Genomic DNA, 17,242 nt, shown 5'->3' on the forward strand with positions numbered 1-17,242 from the left:
CTATTTTTGGCACTTGTTCGATGATGATTGTTATACTTGCAAAAATACCTTAATTATTCATGCTTGCAACAACCAATCATTTGTCTCAGAAACAGAAACAATCAATTGATATTCTTTTTCTTCTCAATAATTACCGGCTTCACATTGGTTTCTTGATTGCAATGTACACATTTTGACAATCTTGGATTCATCAAAATCTTTCTTGCCCTATCATGCATGGTGTTCAAGTTTGTAACCAACTATTGGGAAATTACGTCGCATTTTTCCAACAAATCAAAAGATATTTAGAACTTTGTTTGTCAACTCTTGCATTGAACGTCATTGGTGATGTTAAAAATTGTATTTTGTAAGAGATGATTGAGGCTGTGAATTTTTGCTCGGTGGTCGGTTGTCCATAAGTAAGGTATATGGATTGGTCCGCTACGTGGTACACCTCGTCAAATTGATTCTTCTAATAAAATTGCCTCTTAGATTTCCAAAGATTACGAATGGTCTTCAAATGAAATATATGAATTTATGATAAAAGTCAGCAAATTTATAGCTTGGTGAAATAGGAAATGACTAACCGTTCTTCGCTTTTGTTAATAGATTGGTCGTAAAGAAGAAGAAAAATTGCTTCTCAGTATAACCAAGTAAAAGAATCAAATATCCCATTGAATTCTCCGATTTTTTTTTTTTTTTTTTTTTTTTTTTTTTTTTTTTTTTTTTTTTTGCATTTGAATTGTTCAAATCAAACTAACTATTCTATTTTGTGTGCGTGTCCCATTAATGAAGTTGTTCTTTAGGAGATTTATTTTTATTAATTTTGTCAAGTAATATAGTAGATTGAAACCCACCTAACAAATGAAAAATATGGGGTCCAAACCCTACCGTTATGAATATAATAATACAACGTATGTGTCAAACGGTCTAAGCTTACATAAACTTTTTAGGATATTTATGTATATAGTAATATGTGGGACTTAATCCCACGTCTGCCTAATGCTAATATTATTCCAAGTTTGTGAATTTTCAAGCATAAAAAAAAAAAATATGATGGGTGCTTTGAAAGGTACTTCCCTTGTCTTGTACATGATGGTGCGTGTGAAAAAATGATATCGATTATGGTGAGACCTTCAGTCCCGTAGTCAAATTAGCTACTATTCGGATGATACTCTATGTTGCTTTATCTATCAATTTTATAAGTCGTGGTGATAAAAATGGTGGCGATGGAACAAATACACGTTAAGGTAAGTCTACCGATGCAACGATATTAAGTGAAAAATAAAACAATAGACGGGGATGCAAACTCATTACGGGATAAAGAACATTAATTTGACACACAAACATAACTGATCATTAGATAATTATCAAACAACATGGAAATAAACATGGTTCAAAACATAGTGCATTACATTGTCACCCTAAACTACAGTCCATAACATAGCAAATGGTTTGGAAAATCAGATTCCACACACAACTCCTATGTACTGAATATGTAGAATAAATCCACAATCAAACATCAAACAACAATTTCCCAACAAATAGGAAGGCACTTTTTATCAACAAACACATAACCATATTGCAATTAACTTATATCAGGACCATACAAACTTCATCCCCTAAACATTCACCAACATCCACGTTCCCATCAACACGTCATTCTTTTCCAGTCCTAGCACTCTTAAGGGACAGGGAAAGCTTTTGAACATCAACCTCTTCAAATGCAGCATTTAGGACGCGCTTAACTGAATTGATAGGTAACATATTCGCCAAAACCTCAGATACATGAGCAAGATCATTAATCATCACTTAAATTGATAGTGAAATCAGATGCATTGACATCAACATCATCCTGGTGCAAAGAGAAGCACCCATGAGATGGACATACACTATAAAAACAATTGTATAATTAAACACATCATATATTCGATAAGAACCTTCGCAAGAGGAGGAGACTTGGTCAAACATCCAACACCATGAGGGGATTTCGGGGTCTCAAGTACACGGGAAGTAAATTCCTTTGCCCGAGTCTCTTCAATGAAATAAACATCACCACATCCTCACACTCTAAATCACCAGCATCTCCATCTACCCCAACAACATCTTAAGGAATTGGACCTGCCTTGGCTTATAAGAAAAGGCAAGTTTAAACAAACAAAATACTAAGGTAACAGGCCAGATACAAAATCCAAATTCAAACAGGAAAAATAGGTGGTGGGAACCAACCTGCTCATCTGAACATAAAACATCTTGCACCGTGAAAGACTCGATTACAAATGCATCGGAACAAATCCTCCAAACCCTATAGGAGCCAAGAATATAAATTTTGTGTGTGAGAAAGTTGTTCATGGTCAGATATGAGTATTACACGTTCCTTCATCATATCAAATAACTTTCATCTTCAATAAGGAACTTTCATCACAACTCTTTGACAACCATAAACATAATTTCAACATCCGACAACCTCCAATTTTAACTAAAATAGTGTATTAAAATACTAAATATTTTTTATATTTAATATGTATTCATTTGTATTTGTTTAAATATTATTGTAATTGATTGAGGGATAACCGTTACAATTTGATAGTCAGGACTTTGACTATTCTTTTTGTGTATATATACATATTTATGCAATGCAATAATCATCACAAATATTTCTACCATAAACTTTATACCAACCCTCATTGATCTTTACTCCTCTCTACCTTAGTTCACTTCCCACTTCCTTTTTTTGACACTTCCTCCTATTTGGTGTCTCCTTTGTTTCTTTCTTCTTTTAGTTAGTGGTTAATATTATATATTATTTATATGTATGGTGTTTGCATTTATATAATATAGTTAACAGATAAGAACATTTTATAACATCATAAAAAGAATGTAAAACAACAAAGTATGATGAAAAAGAAGACATATTAATGTTTGCTGCCGCAAAGGAATTTTTGCTAAGTGAAAGTTGACTTGAGCTCGCATTAAATTGAAAATTTTTGGGTCTCAAAAGCAACTCTAGACGGCTTAAGAAAATGAATCTCTAAGTAGAATCTTCATATAATTGAATTCTAATGGCTCTTAGAGCCATCTTATTAACGGTTTCTTTTACACAAATTTATATTTTAAACACATAAATGGCCGGCTACAATAATAGCCCAAACTTGAAGCGTGAAGGCAATTAGACTTTGTATATAGTGTAGTTATTACTATATACCAAAGGGCTAATAATTGACTTGTAATTTATCCTAGCTATGATTCTATTTAATTACTGCTCCAACTATACTAGCATGATTTAAGAATGCAACATAAATAGTTTAATACTTTATTTTGCCTTCTAGAAATTAATTAATTCAACTATGCCAGGTTTAAGTATATATTATTTTCATAGAAACTAAATTACTTCATTTCATCAATAATAAAATGTACAATATATAGTTTTACATGAGAGTTTTTGCATTTAGAGACTAATTTGTACAAAAAAAATAAAGGTTCTATACTCATTAAACAAAGTGCCAAATTCAGAGATACTACTTCCTTTGGATAATTTGTATCGTCACCAACGATCTTTGAGTTATTTCAAAAATCACATTCTCAATTTTGTGGTCCAACATTCACAAAATGGTTTGTCGGGCTTTAAGTCTAGTAATTGTGAAACATGCATATGCATGAGGTAATTAATTGATAATCTGAAAAGGTTAAATAGTTAATCAACTGTACTTTGGTTATTTTTAATTTGTTCTCTATAATTTTTCAGTCAAAATTGAATTTGCTTTAACCATTTAGTGTAGTAGTATGATATTACTTGCTCTACATTCTTGGATCTAAAAGTCTAATTAGTATCGTATAAAAAAAATTCTAGTTAATTAAGATACTTTTCTTCATTCTAATTATTCTTGGATTACTTGTGAAACTTTTAGGGATGAACAAGAAAGTCCACTAAAGAGGCTTCTTTTTGCTAGGAGTCACTAGTTAGTTTTTTTTTTTTTTGACAAAAGTTAACCATTTTTTTTTATCGCATGGTAGGAAAAAAAAAATAGAGATTTCCTTTGGTACTCATAAAAAAAAAAGTTGGATGGATAATGGATTAATCATAACTTATTTAACACAAAATGAATTAAGAGAACATTTGATATTTGGGTTTATTTTGTAACATAAATATTAATATCAATGTTTGAAAGAGTTTTTAACAATAATTTGTAAAAGAAAGCATAATATATCTATCAAAATAATTGTAAAAGAAAAAATTTCTTTTGGTGGTATGACATGGAAAAATAATTGATTCTTATTAGATGAAAGTGTAAAATTAATTTGCATTAACAAAGCATATTTCATTAAACTCTTTTTAGTTTTTGTTGGAAAAAATAAATTTAATTTTACTCAAAAAATAAAAGTGTACAATTAATATATTTACTCAAAAGTCCCCTAAATGGGATGTAATTATCAAGGGATGTGAGCGGTTTAACTTTAAGTAATGAATCAACTGTTGCATAATCACTTTGAAAGAAACTTGAGATTCTTCAATTAGCAAAATCTTGAATAGAATAATGAGATTATTCCTAATGCTAATGATACCCACCTCTCCTATAAGTTGATGGGGCAGAACAAATTATGCACTCAGGACAACTTTTCTCAAATTTTGAAAACTTACCACACGAAGAACACACTTCCACTTGCACAAGTAAGAATATAGTATAACAATAAATTTACCACTCATAGCTCAATGGATATTAAAATATTGCTAATCTTTTATAGACAGATGTTGGCAAATTAGTATAAATTAGTTATTATATTAGTTTTTAAGGTTCAATCTACTTTTTAAAACTCTTATTAAGTTGTTTAGCTTGCCAACCAAAGACTAAATTATCTTTATTTGTTAGGAAATAAAAGCACTTATTTTATTTTCTCCATATTTGTTTCCTCTTTGTTCCATTACTAAAAAAATTATAATATATTAGTAACAAAAAAATTTGGGGAGGGAATGTTATTTTTAAAAAAGATGTTTTATTTATATTTAAGTGTTTTATTGAAATTCCTCGTGAGTTTAGCTCAGTTGGTATGAACAATACATAATATATGCAAAATTCGAGGTTCAAACCCTAAGCACCAAAAAAAAAAATGTTTTATTGAAAAATATCAAGAACTTGAAAACAAATTTCCTTTTTATGAACTAGATATTGTCACATAGACAACTTAAGAATTGACATTTTTTTTAACACTATTGTATTTTCTGAACTCGACTTTAACTCGAGATCAATGAGTAAACTAAAAAAACTCGTATTATTTTATCTAAGTGTTCTTAGTGTGAGAAAACATTATAATTGTTTGCTTAGTCTATTTCTCCCTATATTCTCACCCTCATTCTTGGTTTGCACATAGAAAGGAGAAAAAAAAGATTAGAGAAGAGTTGAATGGAACAGAAAGAAAGAGCAAGCAAAATAATCACTAAAAAAAATTCCCCTAAAAGAAAATCACTGAAAAATATTATCCACCTCTATTTTAAATAATAATAATAATGAAAACAACAATATTTTTTTTTATAGATTTTCTCTACTAGAGGTAATTTATTTTAAACACTAAATGTCCACACCTCTAACAAAAAAAATGCATAGTATTATAATAGATTATTGTAAGAAAGAGTGACAAATGTTGAATTAGTTATGGAATGAAGAGTGAGAGAGATTATACAAATAAATAAATATAAATATAAATATAAATAAAGAATAGAGAAGAACATAGTACTTGAATGAAGAGATTTGGCTTGTACTTCCATTACACTTGTAAGCTTTCTACTTCCTTCACATTCCTTCTCTTTCTCTATCTTTCCTTTTATGATATGTGTACTTTGTTATTGCTTCATTTACTACCGACATGACTCCAACCTATTAGGGCTTTATCTGAATAATGTTAGTTATTTTCTCTCATTTTCTTTGCTTCTTCTTATTCTTGGAACTTATAAAGGGTCTTGTCAATTCTATCATTCTCTTTTGTATACTTACAAATATAAATATTCTCTTTAGCTTCATTTTCATGTCTTCTTCTACTAATAAGCTATGGAAATTGAAGTTTTTGTTTTCATGTTTATTTTTCACTTCAGCTCCTCTTTTTTGATGTTGATGCTGAAGATTGAATAAAAACTGAGGTGGTATGTATGAGAACAAGAACATTTTTCATTCATCTCTGTTATTTGAACATCTAAATTTTAAACAACTATCGCGACAATTTTTTAAGTGGTTGAAGTATTTTAAATAGGTGGTTAATTAAATTAAGTAGATAGTTAATTGATATATCAGGTGTCAAAACTCATTAACCATCAACATAACTTCATTAGCCATGAATTTTTGACGTGATTAACCAAATATTGTAGATGCTCAATTACATGTAGATTTGATGGAGTTGTCCACAATTTCTCATATATCTATTAACTAATAACCATCTACCGAATATAATTAACCATATATTAGAATATCATTAACCTCTAAAACAGTTGTCACGAAAGTTGGTTGTACAAAAATCATTTCTATTTTTTACGCCACTAGTTCTCTTGTTATTTCTCTTTGTTGGAAAGTTGTTGTTTTTAACTTTGAGCTTAGTCTTATTAATTAACTTGTAATGGTAACAACATTTTTCTATCTTTGTTTGAAGGAAGTAGTTACTGTGTCAACTTTAGTAATTAATTTGGATCATTTTGGAGGCAAAATATGGCTATGCAACCTGTTTATCTTAAAGAACATGAAGGAAATGTCCACAATTCTGTTGGACAGTTTTCATCTGTGACTTCAGCACCATGGTGGAGTAATGCCTATGGATCTCAACCTGTTTATGGAGGAGACTCTTGTGGCCAAATGAAACCTTTTTCACTAGAGCTTTCCAACTACATAGACCAACTTGCTCCGAGTAAGAACTTAGTTCGAGGAGTTGAACAATTGTTTGATAAAGGGCATACAAACCAATTCACCATCTTTCCAGGTACTTGTTATTCAATATAATTCCGGTTTTGAACGAATTGAATTTTGTTAAGTTGGTTCTGGCTAAACGTGCGTTAAATATAATATGATTTATGTTTGGATACGTTTATGTAAAAGTGAGTTGAACATAAATTGGAGACTAAATATCAATTGCAGAGGCAAAAGCTTCAAATTCTAATTTCAAGTTAGAATCAAACCAATTCTACTCGTAAGCATCTAAATATTTCAAAACCAATTCTACATCTCTAGAACTAAATTTGCATTCAAACATTTTCTGCTACAGATGATTGTAAGATGTCAGTTGATACACCAAATCATCAAGCAACCTTATCCCTGCAATCACCATTTGCTGCCGAGCCACTTAATCGATTTGAGCTAGGTTTTAACCAGTCTATGGTAAATCTTCTTATTAAAGCAATCCCTTTGATCATGTTTTAGTATTTTACTTTTGATGTACATAAATTCATTATGTTTTTATTATCCTTTCCATGCTAGATCTGTGCAAAATATCCGTATATGGATCAATTTTACGGGCTCTTCTCGACTTATGGACCTCAAATCTCGGTTTGTCTTCACCTCGGCTATTTTATTAATCTTTGTATATATCATGCAATGTCTATAAGTACTTGAATGTGAATTTGTTTTATTTACAGTGTGTATGCTTACATGAGAAAGCCAGAAATCTGTTTACAACTATCTTGTTAGTATTCTTCTAAATCTTTCAAATGTAGAGTTGATTATGAAATTTGTTGTTAATGAGTTTTCGGCTTTATGAATGAATTGTAAGACAAGTAATGAAACAAAAACTAGAAGAAAATTGAATTATATGATGCAATCTGTGTTGAAGTTTTTGCATGTATTCAAGTTCTGCTTTTAGTTACTATTTGTTTATCTGCTGCAATATTTCATCAATTATTATTCATGTATGTACCAATATTTAATAAATTAGGGGCGAATTATGCTTCCGCTTAGCATGACATCTGACGACGGACCAACATACGTGAATGCTAAGCAATACCATGGAATCATCAGACGCAGGCATTCTCGTGCCAAAGCTGTGCTTCAGAATAAATTGATAAAGCGTAACAAGGTATGAAACTGAGTATTTTTCCTCACAACAATGTTCGAAAACTTGTGAAATAGTATATTTTTCCTTTTACCCTTTTTATACTTATATTAAGGTTTTGTATTTGTCTTGCAGCCATATATGCACGAATCGCGTCATCTACATGCAATGCGTAGACCAAGAGGATGCGGTGGTCGTTTCTTGAACACAAAAGTTTCTGCTAATGGAAACGGTAAAAGCGGGAGTGAAGAGAACGGAAACATTGGTGGCCTACAGCTGCAGTCCAGTGGTTCTCAGAGTTCCGAAGTCTTACAATCTGAGGTTGGAACTTTAAATTCGTCGAAGGAGACAAACGGAGGCAGTCCAAATGTCTCGGGGTCAGAGGTGACTAGCATGTATACACAGGGAGTTCTTGATAGCTTTACTGTCAATCATATCGGATCTACTGTCCACTCTTTGGGAGACATGATCGATACTGGACACGGTATCGTCATGCCAACAAAATGGTTTGCAGCAGCTGGCAGACAGCTGCTGGAACCATAAGTTTCGATTCAGAAAGGAAACAAGTGGGTTTGGTACAATGTGAAATATTTTGCACCAAACTCATCCTTTCCGAGACCAGATGAAGAAGCTATGTTTCAGTTTGTTGTGTTTACTACGACAAATTTAGTTTCGGAAGACTACTTTTCCATCTGGTGCTCAGGCAACTCATTCTTGGCTTATTCTCAGGAAACTCATCCTTGGCTCGTAATATTTAGTAGTATTGTCATTGTCTTTCCGCGCAGGCTTGCCGTGGCATGGTAGGCATGCTAATGACTTTGGTATTTTCATGCAGTTATAACTATGATGTGTCTTTGTTTGTTGTTAAAATAAAAAACATGAACTCTAGCTAGGTGCATGTGTGTGTTTTTAATCTTGTCTACTAAGTTTGGTGTTTTGTAATGGATTTCTGACTTTATGGAGCAATGTATTGTAACTCTACTAAGAAGTGTAACATTTTATTTCTCCCTCTCTAAGGATTGTATAAGAACCTCTTATTTTCAGACTCTACTTAATCCTATTTTCTATGTCTGTATGATTTTTATATTTCTAGGACAATCAAATTGGCTTGTAGAAGCTCAAAAGTATGCTCACAAAATAGGTACTTATGTAGGGAACTTCGTACTCTAATAATAACTGGTTATTAACGTTATAATTAAATGCAAAATTTGATAAGTAGTAGGGTTTGGTAAGTAATATAACAACACCATGTTGGCTTGGGATTCTGAATTGTGTTATTGGAGTACAACTCTTAAATAATGATCGTGATGTAAATAATTTAAATTTGAAGTTACTAGATAAAAAGATAACATTATGTAATATATTATCAAATATATACGAAAAATATAATTTTCATCTATCTCAATTGAAAAAATATCCGGGTTTTGGGTCTATTGTCAATGACGACATCTATTTTGCCGCCGTAACGGTGTTTCGTCGTGATTTTTGTTCACTCTGTAAAAACAGTGATTTGTGGCACCTATACCTTTTTTAAAAACTGGTTTGTAAAAAATATTTTGATAGTTTTTATCGAATAAATATAAATGTTTAAAAAAAACTCAACATTAAAAATAGGATTAAATAGTTTGAAAATGGGCATTGATGGACATCAACTTCATAACGGGTTTCCTTCTGGTGAATTTTTCACACTTCTTATTGGAGAGTCGTGCAGACATGAATGAAAAATAAGTAGTTCGGATTTAACTAAACTTTCTTCTAGTCATAGGAGAGAATCCACATATAATCAAAATATTTATGAAACCCCTGAATAAAAAATTATGCATTTGAATATAGCATAATAACCAACCATGGCTGGTGCAAGCACTGGTTCCTTCCCTATCTACCACAGACTCTTCAACCTTTCCTTTACTACCCATTCTTCCATTTCACACATCACCCTTAACTTCCCACACAGAACAACAACAACAACAACCATTTCTTCAAAACCCTTCAATCTAATCTCTCAATTATTCAACCCTCTTCATCCACCTCCTTCATTTTCATTCTATGAAGAAGAACAACAATTCTTTGAATCTGAATCTGAATCTGAATCTGAATCTGAATCTGAAACTGAAACTGAAACCTTACTTAACTCAGACCTAAATCAGGAAGCAGAATCAACCCAATCAAGAAGACTCTTTGTTGGAAACTTGCCATTTTCACTGTCTTCTTCACAATTGGCTCAACTCTTTGGAGAGGCTGGAAATGTTGTGTCTGTCGAGGTTTTCTTTCACCCTTTTCACTTTTTATCATTGCTTTATCCATATATGAGGAAATACTCAAACTAGTCATTGAAATTGTAGAGTTGTATCAATTTAGTTCCTCATTCCAAAATGGTCCCTCAAATTGCAAAATTTTAATCAATTCAGTTCATACTTGTAGGATTAGAATTACATTAAATTGAAACTAATGTGCGTGAATTTGAAACTAAAAGTGAATAATGTTTAAGTTTCATTTCATACACTTCTGATCCAAGGCGTGTCCAATGTTTGACATGTGTCTGTATATGAACCAACAGATGCGATTACATTCAATTATGTCATTTTTTCAAATTACTGCAAGTGCTGCGGTGTTATGTCCCGTGTCTGTGATTATTTTAGAATATTGATATGGGGGCTCTAGGTTGATAAAACCCTACAATTCCAAGGACAAACTTGAGTTTTGGCTTTTAATAAAGGCTTAAATAAGTCTTTCGTCTCTGCAAATATAGCTCATTTGAATTTTCGTCCCTGAAGTTACTAATCCTTCCAATCTGCCACTGCAAAATTTAATCATTTAACTTTTGGTCCTAATTAGGTTTTTTTGCTGAGGTGGGCTGTCATTAGCGACGTGGTGCCCATGTGGCAAGTGATGATTGGGCGAGGTGGTTGGCTTAAATAGCTCTTTCGTCCCTGCAAATATAGGTCATTTGAATTTTCGTCCCTGAAGTTATTAATCAATGTAATTAGGACCATTTTTCAAATGGTTAATATTTGTAATGGCAAAATGGAAGGATTAGTAACTTCAGGGACGAAAATTCAAATGGCTTATATTTGCAGGGATGAAAGACCTATTTAAGCCTTTAATAAATTTAAGATCTTTTTGGTTTTGAGATGTTATGGTGATCTAGTTTGTACCTACTTTGTTTGATTTGAGTTGTATGCAGATTTTGTATGATGACATCACAAATAGAAGCAGAGGATTTGCTTTTGTTACAATGGGGAACGTGGAGGATGCTGAAGAAGCAATTCGAATGTTTGATGGCACTGTAAGTCTCTGTTGCTGATTACATTTTGATTTTCATAATCCAAAGTGTGCCAAAATCATGGTGGTGGTGTTCTACAAGAACCTGCACCCTCTTTATAAACAACCTTCACTTGAACCCGGGTTATAAATTATTTGGTCATTGTCCTATAATAGCATATAGAATGGTAATTTTTTTTAATGTATTCTATTGTAAATGAAGATGGAGGTGGACAATAAGACCTTAATATTTGGTGCTTAATCAAGTCATAGTTGTAAATTAGGTAGAGCCAATTTCTTGTTTTCTTGTCTTATTGTCATTTTGGGTATAAATTAGGCCCTGTTTGGATAAATATCTTAATTAAGCACTAGTTACATAAGTGCTTCTCTATAAGCTATTTCTATAACAAAAAATTAAATAAAGTCAAGCTTTTTCATATAAACTATCATGGAGAGCTTATGAAAATAAGGTGAAAGCTTCTTATAGACATGTAGAAATAGCCTATGGACATGTAGTCAGTAGATAAGTTAATTCAAATAGACTCAGATCATTTGGGAGATATCTATATTTTTTCTTGATTTAAGAAATATCTTATCCAACTGGTTTTCTGATCCAAATTGTCAATTACAATTCTATTGTCTACTGCATCAAACAAACAAGCAAAGTTCAATTCTAATGGTAATGGCTATGATGTTGAACAGACAGTTGGAGGCAGGGCTATTAAGGTAAACTTCCCAGAAGTGCCCATAGTAGGAAAAAGGGTACAAATGGGCTCAACCTATAGAGGTTATGTAGATAGCCCTCACAAGATCTATGCTGGAAACCTTGGTTGGGATATGACTTCCCAGTATCTTAGAAAAGCCTTTGCTAAGCAACCAGGCTTACTGAGTGCCAAGGTCGTCTACGAAAGGAACAATGGAAAATCTCGCGGATATGGATTTGTCTCTTTCGAAACTGCTGAGGATGTAGAGGTTGCTTTGAGTGCTATGAATGGCGTGGTATGAATGAACAACTTTTGTCCATTATTAGTTTTGCAAATTTTGTTCATCTTGTGATATTTCAATAACTATGTAACAATTTTCTGTGTGTATAATGTACTGTTTTTCAGGAGGTTCAAGGCCGACCTTTACGACTGAAATTGGCTGTGGATAACAGGAAGCCTTCATCTCTTGATCAAAATAAAGGAAATAATGTTGATAGCTTGGAAATGTTATTTGGAATAAGCAAATGAGGTATACAAGTTTTCCTCCCCTCTGTTCAAAGTGGTCCCTCATGTCATATTTTTCTGTCAATTACTAATCATGTTGGCATACACTAACTACTAGATCAATGTCAATTATTTAGTTTTGTAATGATGGCGAGGGACCAGAACCCAAATCCTCTACAACCGGCTTTACCAACTTTACCGTGTAGTCGACTGTAGACTGTTAGATGAAAACATAGACAATTTCTCTATCTTAACCTAACGATCTATAATCGGCTGCAGTGTAAAGTTATCTATAGACGATCCAAATTAACCGTGCATCAATATCCCAAGTCCATAATCTGATGTAGATAGTCCTTTGAAAAGTAATGAATGCAGTAACCATGTTCAGTTGGCTCTTCAAATTTACATGTGATCTACAGTCTTTCATTAAGTAATGGAGATTCTTAATCTCATGAGATAATAGAGATTCATTTAAGGGATTAATATCTTTAATTGCTAGTAAGCATGTACATTTTTGCAGTATGGAGCCTGAGGATATTTCAGCTTTCACCAAACTACGGAACCTTAGGATATCTTCACAGTGTAGAAAGACAGAAACTTGTGTATATAACAAACAATAAAAAAAAAACACAGTCTTACTTTACTTTCCCGTTTAGAAAACAATTTCCACGCAAGGACAATGAACCTATGTTGTCACTTCTTTTATCCTCCGTTTTTAACATCATTATCTCTTCTTTTTCCTCTCATTTTTGCCGAAAGTCGCTATACATTTTTCTCTCAAAAGGTAGAAGTCTAAACTGTGAAAACTTGAGGCAAAACGCTTGCAGTCTTCCACGATTGATCCCAAATAGAACTGTTGGTGTTAAGTCTCATTGATGGAGGTGATCACATTAGATGAATCTAACTCAACAATCAGCTTTAGAAACAACATATCCTTTGCAAATTCCAATCCCTTAAGCAATCCAAACCTTCTGCCATATCTGACTCTTGCGACGCCAATATGCAACAGCACTTCACTGCAACAACCATACCTTCTGTGTATCGAATAACCGCTGCTAATTCCCATTTTTCGTCACTATTCTGACCAGCTACGTCCACATTCAACTTGAAAGAATTACCTACAGGTGGTGTCCACCGCACTGCTGATATCTGAACCGGAATATGATGCATCACAGCTTGTACTAACATGGTATCAACTGAGTTAAATTCTTGAGAATTCTATTCTTTCCGATCTGAATGTATTAGTTTGCCACTTTTGAAAGAATACAATTTGGAGGTTGAGGAGACCAAATTCTACGACCTTGCTGATATGGTAACCAGTTATCACCCCAAATTTTAGTACTTTTACCATCACCAACTCTCCAAAGACCAACATGATCGATAACCTCCATTCGATCTTGAAGAATACTCCTCCAAGTGTAACTTGGATTATATCCAAGAGTTGCATTGAGGAAGTTGGTTCTTGGAAAGTATCGCCTTTTCAAGCAACTACCGAACAAACTTTCTTCATTCTGAATAATACGCCATCCTTGCCTTGCCAACATAGCTAAGTTAAAACTCCTTCATGGTTTTGAATCCCGTCCCACCTTCATTTTTCTCTTTACATGTGGAATTTCATCAAAATCTACTAATCATATTTTCAATGTATTCACACAGGCTATCCGGGATCTTGAAACAACTCATGACATATGCCGGAATCACTTGGACTACTGCTTTAATGAGAACCTCTAGCTGCAAAGGACATATGATTTCTTTTCCAACCTTTCAACTTCTTCCAAACTCTATCTTGGACAAAGTTGAATATATGTTGTTTAGATAGATCTCCCTACGTAGGATGAATATTTTATAAATAAAACTAGCATGTGAATTGTAAATTGCGAAGGGAACTCCGCGAAAATATGAAATCCCTCTCAAATTACCTGGTCGCAAAGTTTTGAGCCATTATCAATGAAATATTTTATAATTTTCTGTCACTAATTTTTAACAATGACTTTTTTTTGTAGTGGAGAAAATATACTTTATTTATATTTGGTGATTAAGTCTCTTGTCAAAACATTCTTGACGTGCTAACTTAGTTGTAATAGCTCAACATTGTAATATGATTAAAGTAGTGAGTTTAAATTTATTTTGTAAAGGACCGCCGCGATTTTAGACCACCTGTATAATAAATGAACTACTGAAAATGATTTGAAATCACCTGAGAATCCACACCATCAAAACCAAACCACGACTGCACTAGCTGCCACAGAGTACTAAATGTGCTGCATGAGAGAAAATCCAAAGAAACTAAATTATTTTTCTAAAAAAAGTGATTTTTATCACAGTAAACAAACACAAAATAGATTCTGATTTTTCATAAAATCTCTAAATTATTAAAAGGGATTTTTTGTTACAAAATTAGTTCAATCTTTTAAAATATATTTTCTCTCTCCTCTAAAAAATATTTATTTTTTGAGAAACTGCTCTTAACAGCTTCTCATTTGAAGCTGTTTTTAGATTATTTTTAGATTATAATTTTTTTTTTAAATTGTAACAAACGAATGCAAAACTCTTAAAAGTGGTTTTTTTTTTTTAAAAAGTGATTTTTTCGTGAAAAAAGCTATAACAAACGGGCTTTTAGTTTTTCATTGACAAACTCTCTATATTCAACGTTATTGCATTGTGTGAGAAGTTGATGGATAATATAAATAATTATATTCGTTTATTGTATTTATAATATGGATAGTTTGGTCCTTTCTAATATATATATATATATATATATATATATATATATATATATATATATATACTATATTGTAACGAGTTATGATACGTCGACCACCTTATGTGGACAAACACCCCATGCCACTCTTAGTTGGCCATATTTAACAACAAAAAAAAATTTGCCTAATCCATGTCATACCAAACAAAAAATTGTGCTTCTTTCCTCTCGTTCATTCAGTCCAGTTTCTCTCTCCCCCTGTTCTAGTTTTTTGCCGGCGAGAAGAATTTTGCCATCAATCACTTTACCTTCTTCAATCAATTCAGTAGGGTGAAAAAGGGGTTATTGATGCTCGCGACTCTCTATCTCTCTTTGTCTCACGTCTCGTTCGCTCTCGACGGCCTTCAAACTCTCTGTTCTTCTCCAATTCTCTGTTTTCGATTCTTGTAAGTTTTGTCACCTTCTTCAGCGCTAACTCCTGATTCATATTCCATACATAAGGTTATTAGGGTTTATATTTGCGTTTGTGCTTGTGTTTTTCAATTCCATGTGATTGCATGTGTTCAATGTTCAATGTCAATTCAAATTGAGCTTGTTCAATATTTGATGTTGATTGTAAGTGATTGTGTTTATTCTTGTGGTTTTGTCAATTTCAAATTTGTGAAAGAACACAATTGATCTAAGGAAATGTTGACATCCCTAATGCTAAGGTTATATGTTTTAATTATTTGTATATCACAAATTATCCTATGAAAACTATATCCTTTTAAGCCAACCTATCATGTAAAATTTAGATAACCAAAACAATGAACAATGCGATTACGCCTGAGTAAATGTGGTTACGCCTTTGTAAAATTATGGTTATATGCTTCAGTTAATTGGTTAGTAGAATTATCATTTTAAGAATATATAATTTTAAGCAAACCTATCACTGAAATACCAATTGTGATCAACTTTTAAGTTTCATGCACTGGAATTGCTTTAATTTTATGTTTGCAGATTAGTAAACTTATAGATGAGTAATTTTAATACAGAAAAATAAAATATGGTTACGCCTTTGTAATTATTGGGAAGTCTTTCTCAATTTTGGTTAGTTTTTGTGAAGCCTGTTAAAGATGAACAATAGTTCACCTCTCACCCATGCTCATTAGTCAAGATTATCTAGTTTTCCCAAATCTATTCCTTTCACATAATTTAGGTGGATAAATAGTAAGAAAGAGATAAAATGTACCTCAAACCTCATTTTTGGATAAAACGTGGTTCCACTTTTGATAAAACTTGCAACTTATAAAAGAAGTTGTTTATGGTCAGACGAACCTTAAATGTGGTGAACTAGTGTGCTTTGATGTTCATTTGGCCTAAAATGTCATTCTTTTTAAACAGGAAGTTACGGTTAACCATAAATTTGGTCTGTGTGACCACAATCTTTCAATTGTGTGACCATCATTTTTTCAGATTTTTGAATTTCTTTTCTCAACCATTACACTACCCAGTTGATTTCCCGTGGTAATTATTCTATCATTGTCTAGCCGACAAAATGGTTATGTGTATGCGATGAATGTCAATTAGTTTGTTTGATTTCATAAGTGTTTTGTGTTTGTGTTAATGCCTTTCCTTATATGTCGCCTTTGGAATTCTTGTTTATTACAGTTACGTCTCATGCATGAATGTAAGTCAAAGTATATTACTAAAGTCAACGAGAAGCTTACCGAACTTCAAAGGTTTCTCAATGTCAGAAAAAACCATTTAAATGAAGGTGTCGAGGAGGACGTCTCCATGGATGAGATTGAAAGAGTTATTGAAAGGGAGGTGGAAAATGTATCAGATGATGAAGCACATCATGCATCAAATTTGTTGACTATAATTAAGGACAAGCCAAGAGACCGTGTAAAAAGTGGGGTTCTGCTTTCATCGTGGGTGAAGAATGGACGCATAAAGAAGATGATTTAAATTAGTGTAGTGTTTTGATATGATTGTAATGTAGAATTTTTTTGATGCTATTTTTTAATTAGTAGGATCATGTCGCACCTATAATATTAATGGAAACACCATATGTTGTTAGTTACTAACA

General features: G+C 32.5%; 2 protein-coding genes and 2 long non-coding RNA genes across 8 annotated transcripts; 3 read left to right on the plus strand and 1 right to left on the minus strand.

Annotated features, from left to right (window-relative positions):
- Positions 1 to 1,313: 1,313 nt before the first annotated feature.
- Positions 1,314 to 3,013, minus strand: LOC25483676 (uncharacterized). The gene is made up of 3 exons (XR_003008091.2): positions 2,209 to 3,013; positions 1,920 to 2,109; positions 1,314 to 1,834 (listed from the first exon to the last, which is right to left on the minus strand). It is a non-coding gene; the product is annotated as an uncharacterized lncRNA (long non-coding RNA).
- A 2,595-nt stretch (positions 3,014 to 5,608) lies between these two features.
- Positions 5,609 to 9,046, plus strand: LOC11435082 (nuclear transcription factor Y subunit A-10). 5 transcript variants are annotated; one of them, XM_039827066.1, is made up of 7 exons: positions 5,733 to 5,747; positions 6,065 to 6,112; positions 6,613 to 6,936; positions 7,219 to 7,331; positions 7,431 to 7,499; positions 7,885 to 8,025; positions 8,137 to 8,703. In XM_039827066.1, exons 3-7 carry the CDS (start codon positions 6,669 to 6,671, stop codon positions 8,542 to 8,544), a joined length of 999 nt encoding a protein of 332 aa, XP_039683000.1. In that variant the 5' UTR covers positions 5,733 to 5,747; positions 6,065 to 6,112; positions 6,613 to 6,668; the 3' UTR covers positions 8,545 to 8,703. The 5 variants fall into 5 exon arrangements, with proteins under 5 accessions (XP_003590326.1, XP_039683000.1, XP_039682997.1 ...); XM_039827061.1 differs by lacking the exon at positions 5,733 to 5,747 and adding an exon at positions 5,771 to 5,873; XM_003590278.3 differs by lacking the exon at positions 6,065 to 6,112 and having other exon boundaries at positions 5,609 to 5,747; positions 8,137 to 9,046.
- A 624-nt stretch (positions 9,047 to 9,670) lies between these two features.
- Positions 9,671 to 14,447, plus strand: LOC11435081 (RNA-binding protein CP33, chloroplastic). The gene is made up of 5 exons (XM_003590276.4): positions 9,671 to 10,262; positions 11,186 to 11,287; positions 11,965 to 12,261; positions 12,372 to 12,495; positions 14,127 to 14,447. Exons 1-4 carry the CDS (start codon positions 9,849 to 9,851, stop codon positions 12,492 to 12,494), a joined length of 936 nt encoding a protein of 311 aa, XP_003590324.1. The 5' UTR covers positions 9,671 to 9,848; the 3' UTR covers position 12,495; positions 14,127 to 14,447.
- A 927-nt stretch (positions 14,448 to 15,374) lies between these two features.
- On the plus strand, positions 15,375 to 17,236 carry LOC112420892 (uncharacterized). Its single transcript, XR_003010878.2, has 2 exons — positions 15,375 to 15,617; positions 16,822 to 17,236. It is a non-coding gene; the product is annotated as an uncharacterized lncRNA (long non-coding RNA).
- The last annotated feature ends 6 nt before the right edge of the window (positions 17,237 to 17,242 follow it).

Source organism: Medicago truncatula, chromosome 1 (genome assembly GCF_003473485.1).
Source record: "Medicago truncatula cultivar Jemalong A17 chromosome 1, MtrunA17r5.0-ANR, whole genome shotgun sequence".
In the NCBI taxonomy this organism is placed as follows: domain Eukaryota; kingdom Viridiplantae; phylum Streptophyta; class Magnoliopsida; order Fabales; family Fabaceae; genus Medicago; species Medicago truncatula.